Source organism: Bos mutus, chromosome 10 (assembly GCF_027580195.1).
Source record: "Bos mutus isolate GX-2022 chromosome 10, NWIPB_WYAK_1.1, whole genome shotgun sequence".
NCBI classification, from domain to species: domain Eukaryota; kingdom Metazoa; phylum Chordata; class Mammalia; order Artiodactyla; family Bovidae; genus Bos; species Bos mutus.
Genome location: NC_091626.1, coordinates 93,103,770 through 93,118,582, shown reverse-complemented (window position 1 = coordinate 93,118,582; position 14,813 = coordinate 93,103,770). Strand labels below are relative to the sequence as shown.

Below are 14,813 nucleotides of genomic sequence, written 5' to 3'. Positions count from 1 at the left end.
GATTAGCAGATGCAAACTGTTAAATTTAGGATGGATAAAAACAAGGTCCTACTGTACAGCACAGGGATCTATATTCGATATTCAGTGATAAAACACAATGGAAGACAATTAAAAAAAAAGAATGCATAAAAATAAGTATGTGCTGCTGCGAATCTTGTTATAAATAATTTCAGACATAGTAAGTAAATAAGTTGTGTTGGTTAAGCCACTAAGTTTGTGGTAATTTGTTATAGCAGCAAATAGAAAGCTAATACAGTCCTGAAGGTTATCCCACATCCCCCCTGGCAAGCTTCAGCGCCCAAGAAAATAAGTAGCCAGCTCACCAGGGTGGGAACTAACCAGTCCCCTGGCTTCACCCAGCTTCCCAGTGCAGCTTCTGGCCGTTCAAATGCCACAGAGTCAGAGACTTGACCATTCATGACAGTCCCCACTCCTGAAGATTTGGAGTCTTAAGGTGTGGGATACAAGAACATCCACGTGTAACTGGTGACCCTGATAGAGATGGTTAGCGGTCCACACTTTTAGAGACATCCGTTTTACTCAGAGGGAGCTTACAAGTTAGGTGCTGAGTAAATACAATTGCAATCCGTAATAGATGAATCCATACGCATCCTTCCAGGGAGAGATGAACAGCCAGGAACAAAGGTATGTGGGGAGCGAGCTCCGCCCGTGGCAAAGGTCATGAGGAAGGAGGCTTGACATACGCAAAGGCGGGATCAAGCCTCAGGAGTCTCCCTGGAAATTCTCGAGCAATCTACCCCCAAAACCAGAGTCTGCCTACTTTCTGCTTTGTGCTTTCACCTACACCTCTGACTTTACGGGGGGCTGTCCCCCACTACCTCTCTGAAAAAAAGTTAGCTTACAGCTCCAGTTAATAATTCCTGGGTGTGACAGTGTTTAACCTACAAACTCCTTTGGAAATCCTCTAGCCTGCCTGAATAGGTTTTTCCGGCCACATGTGATTGTTCAGAGCCTCCCAACTGTGAGAGGCAGGAGATGTTCTAAACTGTCTAAATACAGATTCTTTTGAGTAGTTAAAAGATTGATTAGAAATTGTATTGGTGAAGGGCTTTTCACTTGTTGGGCCAATGTTTGCTGCTAAGTTTCCATATCCCTTACCTGCTGTGTCCCTGGCAGTGTATTGATTAATATAATTGGTGTAAGTAGTAGCTTTAATGTTTGTAACCTGGGACCCTTGAGTTAATTCTTTTTCTTGTTGTAGCCCACCACACCTTTGCTCTGTAGGAATGCAACTTTATCTAATGCTTTTGGAGGGTGGCTCCTGACCAATCACCTTTAGAGAAAAATAAGTTTTCTGAAGAAAAGGTCTTAAAATGTTAACAGGCCTCCGGGCCAGAAGATGATGCAAATCACCTAAGCTTTTGCATATGATAAGTTTGCAGGAAGAAAGCCTGGCTTGCTGCATGACTCTACCCCTTCCCCCATTATCCTCTATGCATAACTTAAGGTATAAAAACTACTTTGGAAAATAAAGTGCGGGCCTTGTTCACCGAAACTTGGTCTCACCGTGTCGTTCTTTCTCTTACCTTCTGGCTGAATTATTCAGCCTCTTTTCTCCACTGAATTTCCTTACTGAGCTATCCTTATTCCATTACTCTTTATATCCTTAATTAACGTTTAATTAAGCAATTGTCTCCTGATCTTCGCCTACGCCGTCTCTCCTTCGAATACCCTGGATCAGCCGGGGCTGGTCCCCGGCAAAGGTAAAAGGCTAGAAATGGCCCAGAACACATAGATCCTTCCACAAGGTGCAGAGTCAAGCCCAAGGAGACCTCCGCCTGCTGTCTCCTAGGCAGCCAGGCTCAGGGCCCTGGAGCAGGCACAACAGAATCCTGGCAGCCCCGCAGACCTCTCTTGGGAAAGTATCCCTGGGAAAGCATCCACAGACCTCCATCCCAACCCTCCCCAGCCCCTCACCTGGCCTACCTGTCCCCCCTGCTTCTTTAGGAGGTGGTGATGAGCTGGCCCAGGGTGCATCGTCTTCAAACTGAACCCAGCTGCTGATGGCCGAGACCAGCTCAGGTGGGCGCTGCTCGGGGCTCCCGGGAGGGGAGGCTGCTTCAGAGATGAGGCCCAGCTTTTCGGAAGAGTCATCATGCTCCGAGTGGGAAAGGTCCTGAGAGCCTCCATCCAAGGCATGATGCTCCCCAGAGGAGCTCTCTGACTGGTCTGAGGAAGAGGATGCTCCTGGGAGGTGCTCTTTGGGGCCCCCTGAAACAGATACCAGAAACTGCCATCACCTCACAGGTGGAAGGTCACTCTAAGAACTGTCTCGTGGAGGAAAAAAAAGAAAAGGCAACGGTGATCAAAGGACTCACCATGACAGGGTGTGAGAGCAAAGAGACAGCCGTGCCCACCTGCTTCTATGCTAAAGTGTTTTCCTAAAAATGTATGAAAACTACACCCTAGGATGTGGTGCTGGAGAAGACTCTTGAGAGTCCCTTGGAGACAAACTAGACAAACTAGACTCTTGAGAGTCCAAGGAGACAAACTAGTCCATCCTAAAGGAAATCAGCCCTGAATATTCATTGGAAGGACTGATGCTGAAGCTGAAGCTCCAATATTTTGGCCACCTGATGAGAAGAACTGACGCATTGGAAGAATCCCTGATGCTGGGAAAAATTGAAGGCAGGAGAAGACAGAGGATGAGATGGCTGAATGGCATTACCGACTCTATGGAGATGAGTTTGAGCCAACTCTGGGAGAGAGTGAAGGACAGGGAAGCCTGGCATGCTGCAGTCCATGGGGTGCAAAGAGTCAGACATGAGTTAGTGACGGAACAACAACAAAGGTTGTCCTAACAGTCTCCATGCAGGCTAAGACTGGGAGTCTGGTCTGGTTCACTATTCTTATCCTACCATCTACTTCAGTGTTTGTGGCGGGGGGGGGGGGGGTCACACACAAAAAATTGTTGTGAAGGCCAAGCAAGAAATAGAACTAGGTCAAATTGAAAAGCAAACGGCAATAGGGATTGGTGGAGACTGTGGCTCAACAGGCAACCTTCTGTCTGGACTAAAAACACTCAAGTTCAAACTGTACAGTCCAGAGGACATTCATTTGTGGGCCACCACATGCAAACTCTCCACCAACGACTAGTTCAGTATGGCACAGAGACCCTTCCTCTAGCTTTGTTTCACTTTATTGGTCCTAGAACAGTTAACAGCCTTCAAATATTTGTTTTTAAATAATACAATTGACCCCAATTGTGGTGGTGATTACATAAATCTATACAGGTGTTAAAATTCATCAACTGTAGACTGAAAATGATCAATTTTACTGTATGAAAGCTTTGAAAAATAAATGTACTGATACGAAACTGCTTTCTCCCATCACTAGCCAAACAAACTGGTCCACTTGAACGTAATCAAAGCCTTTAGATGAGAGCTGTCCCAAAGAAATAAAAGGCAGGCCACATACATAATTTAAAATTTTCCAGTTCAGTTCAGTTCAGTCGCTCAGTCGTGTCCGACTCTGCAACCCCATGAACCGCAACACGCCAGGCCTCCCTGTCCATCACCAACTCCTGGAGTTCACCCAAACCCATGTCCATTGAGTCAGTGATGCCATCCATCTCATCCTCTGTAGTCCCCTACTCCTCCTGCCCTCAATCTTTCTCAGCATCAGGATCTTTTCAAATGAGTCAGCTCTTCTCATCAGGTGGCCAAATATTGGAGTTTCAGCTTCAACATCAGTCCCTCCAATGAACACCCAGGGCTGATCTCCTTTAGAATGGACTGGCTGGATCTCCTTGCAGTCCAAGGGACTCTCAAGAGTCTTCTCCAACACCACAGTTCAAAAGCATCAATTCTTCGGTGCTCAGCTTTCTTTATAGTCCAACTCTCACATACATGACTATTGGAAAAACCATAGCCTTAACTAGACGGACCTTTGTTGGCAAAGAAATGTCTCTGCTTTTTAATATGCTGTCTAGGTTGGTCATAACTTTCCTTCCAAGGAGCAAGCATCTTTTAATTTCATGGCTGTAATCACCATCTGCAGTGATTTTGGAGCCCAGAAAAATAAAGTCAGCCACTGTTTCCACTGTTTTCCCATCTATTGCTAAATTTTAAAATTTTCCAGTAGCCACATTTAAAAAAGAAAAAGAAACAGGGGAAACTATTTTTAATAATGTATTTCTACTCAATTTGTTGAAAATGTACAATTCCAACATTTAAGTGATAAAAAATTGTTAATGAAACATTTAACTAGGTCCTCGGAATTTAGTGTGGATATTTCACATTTCTTGAAGTGACAGTGTTAGTCGCTCAGTCATGTCCAACTCTTTTGACCCCATGGGCTGTAGCCCACCAAGCTCCTCTGTCAGTGGGATTTCCCCAGGCAAGAATACTGGAGTGGGCTGTCATTTCCTTCTCCAGAGGCTCTTCCTGACCCAGAGGTCAAATCCTGATCTCCTGCATTGCAGGTGGATTCTTTACCATCTGAGCCACTGGGAAAGCCCAGTTTATAGTGCGTCTCAATTCAGACTAGCCGTGTTTTAAGGACTCCATAGTCACATGGCTAGCAAGCTGGACAGCACACCTGTAAACCCTGCTTTCCAGGTGCTGTAAATGGAGCTGGGATGATTCAGGTGGCAGTAGCAGTGGCCATGGAACAGAACCAGCTGACAAGGCTCCGTAAAAAGCTCCTGCATCCTACCTTGATCTTCATCCTCGAGCACAGTTCCACAGAAGTCAACCTGGCCACCTTCACCATGATCACAAGTGACAATTACTGAGTTCTCTGCATTGCCCATCACTGTTGTAAGTGGTTTTTTAATATGTTAATCACTTAATCCTCACTGCCACCCTCAGGTCGGCACTGTGATTATCCATATTGCTCAGATGAACTATCACACAGAGAGGTAAACAAATCATCCACCCAATTATCCACATCCATGATGGAGCCAGGATTTCAGCCCAAGGGATCTGGTTCGAGTGCCTGTCACTCTTTTTGACAACTATCCTTTGAAAACTGAAACAATCCGAATGGCTGTGGAGAGTAATAACCAAAAAGACTGAGTGTAAAGTACTTGGTAAATAGGAAGTTTATATTCAGGGCTTCCCTGACAGCTCAGTTGGTAAGGAATCAGCCTGTACTACAGAAGACCCTGGTTCGATTCCTGGGTCATGAAGATCCCCTGGAGAAGGGATAGGCTACCCACTCCAGTATTCTTGGGCTTCCCTTGTGGCTCAGCTGGTAAAGAATCGGCCCACAATGCAGAAGACCTGGGTTCGATCCCTGAGTTGGGAAGATCCCCTGGAGAAGGGAAAGGCTACCCACTCCAGTATTCTGGCCTGGAGAATTCCATGGACTCTATATTCCATGGACTTGGTAAATATGAAGTTTACGTTCATTGGAAGAAAGCAGCTAATACTTCTGGTTCTTCCAGGTCTTTGGGGGCTTCTGGTGTTTCCAGGTCTTTGTTTGGGAGCTCTGAGATTCCTCAGATGCTTCCTTTGAGCCTCTTAAGTGAAAAACATCTGCATCTGAGGAAGGTGATAAACTGACTTTTTCCTTATCAATATCCCACTGAGGACTTCCTGGTGGCACAATGGATAAGAATCTGCCTGTCAATGCAGAGGACACAGGTTTGATCCCCGGTCCGGGAAGACTCCACATGCCATGGAGCAACTAAGCCCGTGCACCAGCACTGCTGAGCCAGCACTCGACAGCCTGCACACCACAGCTAACCAGCTTCCGTGCTGCAATTACGGAAGCCACACGCTCCGAGGGCCCGTGCTCCACGGCAAGAGAAGACACCACAGTGCTAAACCCACACACTGCAGGCTGATTGAGAGAGTGGCCCCCGCTCGGCACACCTAGAAAAAGCCCATGCAAAGCAACCCAGACCTAGCACAGCCAAAAAAATAAATAAATAAAATGTTAAATAAAAGATCCCCTGGAAAGAACACTCCAATAGAAGCCACAACACACAGGTGTGGTCCTTCGTTAATTTCTCCACGTAGGCAATGAAAGCTCTCCTTACCCTCAGAAGGGACGGGAAAGAGTGGCTCCTCATTGAAGGAGACCCACTCGGACTGGTGGGTGGCGATCACATGGTCCAGGGTCGTCATGCTAGGAAGGTGCTGGGCATCTTCACACTGCAGGCCTCAGGCAGACCCCAGAGCGATGTCTGGGGCTGGGTGGGGGTCTGGGAGCACAGTGGAGTGGGCCTGGGGTCTGTCGTGGGGTCTCGCAGAGAGCAGCATGCAAAAGGCGGACAGAGTAGCTTCTCTTGCCTTTGGCTAATCTGCCAAGCAGAAATCTGTTTAAAAAAAATAATAAAAATTAAAAGGGGATAACCATCACATTATAACCAGTCCACACAGATCTGGGCTTGCCACAGTGTCCACCAGAAGACCCGGGTCGTTTCCAACCTATTTCCCTTTCTCTGTCCCTGTCTTGCCCTCACTTCTCATGTAGAAATATCTTCCATGAGCACGGAGATCTCTGCATGTACCTTCATATCAGATTTACAAATGTTGTTGCCATTGTTCAGTTGCTCAGTCGTGTCCAGATCTTTGCGACCCCACAGACTGCAGCACGTCAGGCCTCACTGTCCCTCACCGTCTCCCAGAGTTTGCCCAGATTCTTGTTCATTGCATCGGTGATGCCATCCGACCATCTCATCCTCTGACACCCTCTTCTCCTTCTGCCCTCAATCTTTCCCAGCATCAGGACAGATTTACAAATAAGCACACACATTTTAGCAAACAGATTCTCAAATGTTCCCAATTACTATATTTTGAAAATAATTTTTATCTATAATATAATACTATCATTGTAAAACTAATACCAGCATTTTTCAAAGAGCTTTCACTTTCCTTTACCAGATGGCAAAATAAAAGCACGTTCTTTCCTATTAAATCAGCGTAGTTTCTTGCCTTAGGCAGGTAGCTCTTTGCAAGCCTGATTTAAACCTTTGGCAGAAACCCAACCATCTCCAGATGGTATCTCTGAGCACAATTTACCAGTCAAGAAAAACAGAAATGGATTTATTTTGTTCATTTGGAGTAAGGGGGTAGGGCATATTTGCTTTAGTGGAAAATATGAGTTAAAAAAAACACATTTGCATTCTAGGTCGATTTGAATTAGCATGTAAAAGGGTAGCCTGTACTCATGGTGCAATTATGTTCCACGGAAGGATACTTAATAGACTTCTAATATTGTTTGTACTATTAATGACTTTTTTTTTTACAACTTCTTTTTTTTTTAATTGGAGCGTAATTGCTTTAAACGTTGTGTTGGTTTCTGCCATACAACAGTGTGAGTAAGTGCACACATGTCTCCATGAGCCTCCCTCCCACCACCCCCATTCCACCCCTCTAGGCCGTCACAGAGCACTGTGTGCTCAGCTTCGTGTTACACAGGCAACTCCCCCCAGCGATCTACGCTACGTACAGTAATGTATATATTTCCATGCTACTTCCCCGACTCATCCCACCCTCTCCTCCCCCACTGCTCTCTTGTTTGTGTCTCTATTCCTGCCCTGCAAATAGGTTCATCTGTACCGTTTTTGTAGACTCCATATATAAGCATTAACATATGATATTTGTTTTTCTCTTTTTGATTTACTTCACTCTGTATCACAGGCTCTAGGTTTATTCACCTCACTAGAACTCATTCAAATTCGTTTCTTTTGATGGCTGAGTAATATTTCATGGTATATGTGTACTCCAACTTCTTTATCCATTCATCTGTTGAAGGACACCTAGGTTGCTTTCGTGTACTGGCTATTGCAAGCTGTGCTGCAGGGTGGTTTTATTCCTATTTTTTAAGGAATCTCCACACTGTTTTCCATAGTGGCTGTATCAATTTACATTCCCACTAATAGTGCAAGAGGGGAATCTAACTCTTGATCTTGCACTGAATTAGTAAAATCTGAAAATGCAAAATTAATGTCATTAATTAATCCCCAGAATTAATACAAAATTAATGTTTCCACATAAGAGTTACTATCCACCTTGAACAGTATCAGTTCTTATTAACTGGATACTCAATATCCATTTTAGTCTAGAACAATTTAACTCATAGCCTTCTAGCTGGTGCACGATAGAAAGAAAACGTTGAAATTTTACTACAGGTTATTACCTGCAGTAAATATTCTATGCTGAGGATAACCAGAACAGAAAAGTTTAATAGCTTTTGTATTTTTGGTAATTACAACAATTAATTTTGCTGCATGATACTTCCTAAAATTAAATAATGTTTCTTATAGAATCTATAATTTTCAGAAACCTATTTTCATACCATACTTTGATTCAATAGAACTGTAGTTGGGTAAGACAGGTTATTACCATAATTCTTTCACAGATGAAGAAATGTGGGCTGAGGGAAGGTAGGCGACTTATCCAAAGCTTCTGTTGTTTTGAGGCTTTTGTATGGTACACTAAGATTCCTCAGATGTTGCCTCCAGGTTTCTAAGTGGAAGAACTCACATATCCTAGGATAGTGACATAGATTCTTCTTATTCCACAGTAAGAGACCACCAAAAATGAGTCAAGTAGAGGTCACCACAAGCAGGTGTGTTAGATGCTCCAAGCTAGAAAGTGACGGATGCAACACTTGAACCCAGGTCTTCTGATGCCAAATCACTCTGATCTTTGGGTCACAGCCACAGAGAAAAATACTGGAAAATATATATATAGACTATCCCCCAACTGAAGCACTCTAGAGACATCAATTCCAATGGAACTATAATGAAATGATTGGTAAAACTCCTCACTGGACATCCGCGAGGGAATCCAAGCTGTGCAGAGAATTGAAAGTTCTCTTTCAAGTTCTTCTCCTAAGATCCTTACAAGTCATGGGACCAGACATGTGCAAAGAACCTGGAGAATGACTGCTCCAACCAGATCTCACCAGATAACCATGTAGAGCTCACAGACCCAAAGAGCTGAGTCTGGTGGGCTTCCTCCATAAGCCTCTCTCCAGCCCGTCAAATGCTAGCATCGCTCAGTGTGGTAATGGCTGCAGGCCAAGCTAAGACAGTAAAATTGCAGAGTCAGATTCCCTCTCTCCAACAACAGCAGCGTGTAAACTAGCTCCAACAACGACCACCACAAAGCCACAGTACAAATCCACATGCTGACACACGCGGCCTCATAGCTCAATGGGGAAAATATGCCGTCCATCCCGTGATGATGAATCCCGTGAAATTCACGGATGAAAGTGGGTGGGTGAGGGGAAGCAGAGAAAGACAGGGAAAAGAGTGAAGATAATGGACAAAACAGCTAGAAATTTTAGAACTCAGAGATTTTAAAGACCAGTAGTCCAGCTTTCAACTTCTACAGATAAAAAACAGACAAACAAACAAAACAAAACAAAAAAACCAAAACTGAGGCCCAGGGAAGTCAGGCAGAACAACAACAGAGACTGAGATAGGCTGGGGAGTCCCACCATCTGGATTTGAATCACGTATAGTCTGTAAGCCTCAGCTCACCCCGGTGCAGCAAGAAAAACAAAACACAGCAATAGTGTAAGGATTAAGTAAGATATCAGACATCGAGTGTGTAGCACTAGTGCTAAAGAATGCTCTGTAACAATGGTGTGATCATAGCAGGTGAGTTTCCAGAAGGCTTACTGTGTGCGCCAGGCTCTAATGCAAACTCTTTAAAAATGCCAGCTATGGCCATCACTACGCTAGGTAAACGACTTGCACAATGGTTCACTGCTTACTAGTGGAAGTTTTGAGATCAGAAAGGAAAATTCGTGAAACCACCCCATTTCTGTCACTGACCCGTTCAGATTTTATAATGATTTCCCTTTTCAACTCCTTCTTACAGCAGTTCTCCCAGATGCTAAGTGGAGTCAAGCACAACACCCTCTTCCCAGATGCAAGCTCATTCTGGCTGAGAAACCAAGACACCTACTCAGAAGTATGAACAAAAGAGGAGCCCCCAAGATTTATCTCCCCTTTCTAGTCCATCCCAGATCCAGACTTGAGCTCGTTGCAGATCATAAGAAGTCTCAAGAAAGCCTGAGGGACAGCACTGAGTACCAGGAACACCCTATCCTAACCCTGTAAAATCGATTCTAGGTGTCTGCCACAAACCAGCCACATCTGGGGAACCCTGAGATGCCTGACCTTCAGGAGAGCTGGGCGCCCCCAGAGGAACCTGATCACCGTGAGGCCACATTCAGACCGGAACTGGCTTCTCTGCAAAAACCTCACCCCATTTTTAGAACATGAATCATGAAGTGAGGCTTAGACTCACCACAAATGAGCAATGACTCACCATCAGCAACAGGGTTGACCAAGAGCCACTCAAAACCTCACTGAAGTTTCTGTGCTGCCATTGCAGAGAGAAGCTTATTCCTCAACTTCCCTAACAACACTCAAATGTGGGTGTGGAGAATGCAGTTGACGGAGAAGATGACGGCCTGAGAAACAGATCCGCCTTATGGCAACCTCTTACTATGCATTCATGAGCCCTAGGTGTCCAGAAATGTATTAGGCACTGAGATACTGAGAGATCAGGCAGCTCGCAATCTAGCTGTAGAGGTGAAGATGCTCAGAACAGCAAACACAACAAATCTGGGAGTAACTGCCTGCTGGAGGACACACCGGAAATGCTGCAAAAGTTTGGTCACAGAGAGATCTGCAAGGGCTAGAACCATCAGGGATTGAGCAGGACTTTGGATTTGAAAGATATCCTTGGCTGAAAGATATCAGGGTTTCCCTGGTGGCTCAGATGGTAAAGAATCCATCTGCAATTCAGGAGACCAAGATTTAATCCCTGGGTAGGGAAGATCCCCTGGAGACTAGGGAATGGCTACCCACTGCAGTCCTCTTGCCTGGAAAATTCCATGGACAGAGGAACCTGGTGGGCTACAGTCCATGGGGTCACAAAGAGTCGGAGATAACTGAGCAACTAATACTTGCACTTTTTTCACTTGGCTCTGAACCACCAGAAGGAAAAAGTAAGGACACCCTTGGAACAAGGGTCAGCCTAAGTAACAATTAAGAATCAGACCTTCGTGGGGCTTGTTTCTGGGCCAGTGAAGAAGTCAGTCTGATGACAACTGGGGAAATGTGGGGAGAAAGGACCGATGGATCTTAAATCTGAGAAGAAGATTTCAGGGGGCCATGGGAAGCTTATGAGTAGAGAGTGACTCAAGAAATGTGCTTAAGGGAGATGGACAAGCCTTCACTGAGCAGGAGTCTGGTGATGGATGCTACCAGCTGCACCTGGACCCCAGTGTGTCCCACAAAGCCGGGGGTCAGCATCATTGGGAACATGTACAGGGTACTGTGCGGAACCCCACTCTAGGGCCTGACAGTACCCGGGAGAATGAGAAAGCATCGGTAGACCCCAGTAGCTTACAGGAGGTTGTCATTAATGACAGTGATGTTAAAACAATAAACTTCCTGGTGGCTCAGAGGGCAAAGAATCTGCTTGCAATGTGGGAGATCCAGGTTCGATCCTTGGGTCAGGAAGATCCCCCGGAGAAGGGAATGGCCACCCACTCCAGTACTCTTGCCTGGAGAATCCCATGGACAGAGGAGCCTGGTGGGCTGCAGTCCATGGGGTCACAAAAAGTCAGACACGACTGAGCAACTCACATGTGTCTACAGGTTCTTTAACCTATTGTGACAAGTTAGCCATAAAACACTGACAGCACCCGGGCAGAGAGTTAGGCTGTTAAGAGACCATCCAGGGCTTGAGTGGTAGGTGGTCACGAGCTACATCTTAAACGAGAAGGGAGGGATCTAGCCAAATAAGCAGAGGGGCAAAGGCATTCGGGGAACAATAGGCAGAAATGGCATGTCCAGGTCACCATAAGTCAGGCTCTGTTCATCTGAAGAGGGTGGCACTGAGTTGAGTGCACTAGGAAAGGAGGGGCTGGAACAGTGACAGTCCTGAATTTCAGAGTTTGAACTCTTAAAACTACCTTTTCTGTTTCCACAGCCATTGCTGTGGTTCAGCCCCTCAGTCTCTCATTCAGACAATTACCAGTCTCTTATCTATCTCCTTCCCTGGTGGCTCAGCTGGTAAAGAATCCGCCTGCAATGCAGGAGACCTGGGTTCGATCTCTGGGTTGGGAAAATCCCCTGGAGAAGGGAAAGGCTGCCCACTCCAGTATTCTGGCCTGGAGAAATCCATGGACTGTGTAGTCCAGGGGGTTGCAGAGTCAGACACGACTGAGCGACTTTCACTTTATCTATCTCCCTGCCTTTAGCATCATCCCCTCTAAACCTGTGGTCCAACCTACTATGCCAGTGTGGTCTGCCTAAAACCTGAAAATGCCCACGCCAGAGCTCTGCTTAAAATTAAGTCCTCAGGGGCTCCCTGCGGGGAGCGAGCTCCGCCCGTGGCAAAGGTCATGAGGAAGGAGTCTTGGCATACGCAAAGGCGGGATCGAGCCTCAGGAGTTCCCCTGGAAATTCTCAAGCATCTACCCCCCAAACCAGAGTCTGCCTACTTTCTGCTTTGTGCTTTCACCTACACCTCTGACTTTACGGGGGGCTGTCCCCCACTACCTCTCTCTGAAAAAAGAGTTAGCTTACAGCTCCAGTTAATAATTCCTGGGTATGACAGTGTTTAACCTACAAACTCCTTTGGAAGTCCTCTAGCCTGCCTGAATAGGTTTTTCCGGCCACATGTGATTGCTCAGAGCCTCCCAACTGTGAGAGGCATGAGATGTTCTAAACTGTCTAAATACAGATTCCTTTGAGCAGTTAAAAGATTGATTAGAAATTGTATTGGTGAAGGGCTTTTCACTTGTTGGGCCAATGTTTGCTGCTAAGTCTCCATATCCCTTACCTGCTGTGTCCCTGGCAGTGTATTGATTAATATAATTGGTGTAAATAGTAGCTTTAGTGTTTGTAACCTGGGACCCTTGAGTTAATTCTTTTTCTTGTTATAGCCCACCACACCTTTGCCCTGTAGGAATGCAACTTTATCTAATGCTTTTGGAGGGTGGCTCCTGACCAATCACCTTTAGAGAAAAATAAGTTTTCTGAAGAAAAGGTCTTAAAATGTTAACAGGCCTCCGGGCCAGAAGATGATGCAAATCACCTAAGCTTTTGCATATGATAATTTTGCAGGAAGAAAGCCTGGCTTGCTGCAGGACTCTACCCCTTCCCCCATTATCCTCTACGCATAACTTAAGGTATAAAAACTACTTTGGAAAATAAAGTGCGGGCCTTGTTCACCGAAACTTGGTCTCACCATGTCGTTCTTTCTCTCACCTTCTGGCTGAATTATTCAGCCTCTTTTCTCCACTGAATTTCCTCACTGAGCTATCCTTATTTCAGCCTCTTTTCTTCACTGAATTTTCCTACCGAGCTATCCTTATACTATTACTCTTTATATCCTTAAGTAACGTTTAATTAAGCACTTGTTTCCTGATCCTCGCAGACGCCATCCCCGCTTCGAATTCCCTGGATCCACCGGGGCTGGACCCCGGCAGCTCCCCACCGCCAGAGAGTCCTTTCCCCCTTGTGTTAGCCAGAGTCCATTTCTGTTGCTTGCAGTGAAGAACTCTGATGTAGGGTACCCTTTCCCAGCTCCCACTAATCCCACTGGTTCCTCATTACCCATGTCCTCTGCATGCTGACAGTATCTTACCTACACTCATTTACCAAATGATAATGAACTGGTTGGCTAGTGGGACTATCATGTCAATTAGCCTGTGAGGAAAGGGACTGGATTTTATTCTTGTGATGTCCTCCAACTCATAGACGAGGGTCTGGCGTTTAGTAAATGTTTATTGGGTAAATAGATGAATGAATGAACAGATGAACTTATCTTACCATGTAGTAGGTGGCCTCTTCAGGCCTTCTGAACTGGTAAATATCTTAGAAAGGTTAATTTAAACACTATGTGTAAGACAGATTAGGAAACAACCTGGATACAGAGCAACTTGTCCATTCTCCTTTCTCTTTGACCTAAAACTAGGCTATTCGATTCCAATACAGTAGCCACCAGACACGGATAACTATTAAAATGTGCTTAGACCAAACAGAGATGTTCTTCAGGTATAACATACACACCAGATTTCAAAAAATATAAAAATGTAAAAAATATCTATTTAATAATTTTTATATGGATTTCATGTTAAAGAGGTAATATTTTAGAATATACCAGGTTTAAAAATATGTTGTTAAAAATGAATTTCACCTGTTTAAGGTTTTTGAATGGGGCAATTAGAAAGTGTAAAACAGTACATATGCAGCCTACGCTATACTTCTGTTGGACAGAGCTGCTCCAAAACAGTCCGTTATTCATCTTTGTTTTTGAAGGATACTTTGCACTAGACATGAAATTTGAGTATAACTTTTTTTTTTCTTCAGTATCTTGTCTTTTTGTCCCTGTTGTTCTGATGAGAAGTTTGGTTGTAATTCTTATTCTGTTATGAAATTTTTGTTTTTCGTTTTGAGCAATTAACTATTGTATGTCTAGATGTGGTTTTCTTATAACTCATCCTACTTGATGTGTAAGATTTTGAATATGTTTGCTAATAGTTTCATTAAATTTGGGGACATTATGCCACTATCTCTTCAGGTATGTTTTTCTCTATCTCTTCCTTCTCCTATTGATCTGTCTTCACGTCCACTCTCTCTTCTGTCATCTTCTGTTCTCCTCTTAAGCCCATCCTGTGAATTTTTCATCTCAATTATTCAACTTTTTCACTCTAAGATTTTCATTAGATTCTTTTATAGGTTCTACTCATCTGCTGAGATGCCTTTATATTCACTCATTCTAACAACATTTTTCTTTAGTTCTTTAAACTTTTTTATAATAGCTGCTTTAAAGGCTTTGACTGCCAAATCCAACATCTAGTCC

The 14,813-nt window shown here is 44.6% G+C and overlaps 1 protein-coding gene across 5 annotated transcripts in view; it reads right to left on the bottom strand.

Moving 5' to 3' along the window:
• The window catches only part of STON2 (stonin 2), a 184,604-nt gene that overhangs the window by 129,551 nt on the left and 40,240 nt on the right, over positions 1-14,813 (bottom strand). For 3 of the 5 annotated variants that reach the window (XM_070378420.1, XM_070378421.1, XM_070378422.1), the window contains 2 exons: positions 6,008-6,286; positions 1,939-2,232 (listed from right to left, as the gene is read on the bottom strand). In XM_070378420.1, coding sequence (XP_070234521.1) covers positions 1,939-2,232; positions 6,008-6,095 — 382 coding nt within the window. In that variant the 5' untranslated portion in view covers positions 6,096-6,286. The remainder of the gene's footprint in view (positions 1-1,938; positions 2,233-6,007; positions 6,287-14,813) is intronic. The other 2 variants (XM_070378423.1, XM_070378424.1) reach the window with 1 other exon arrangement.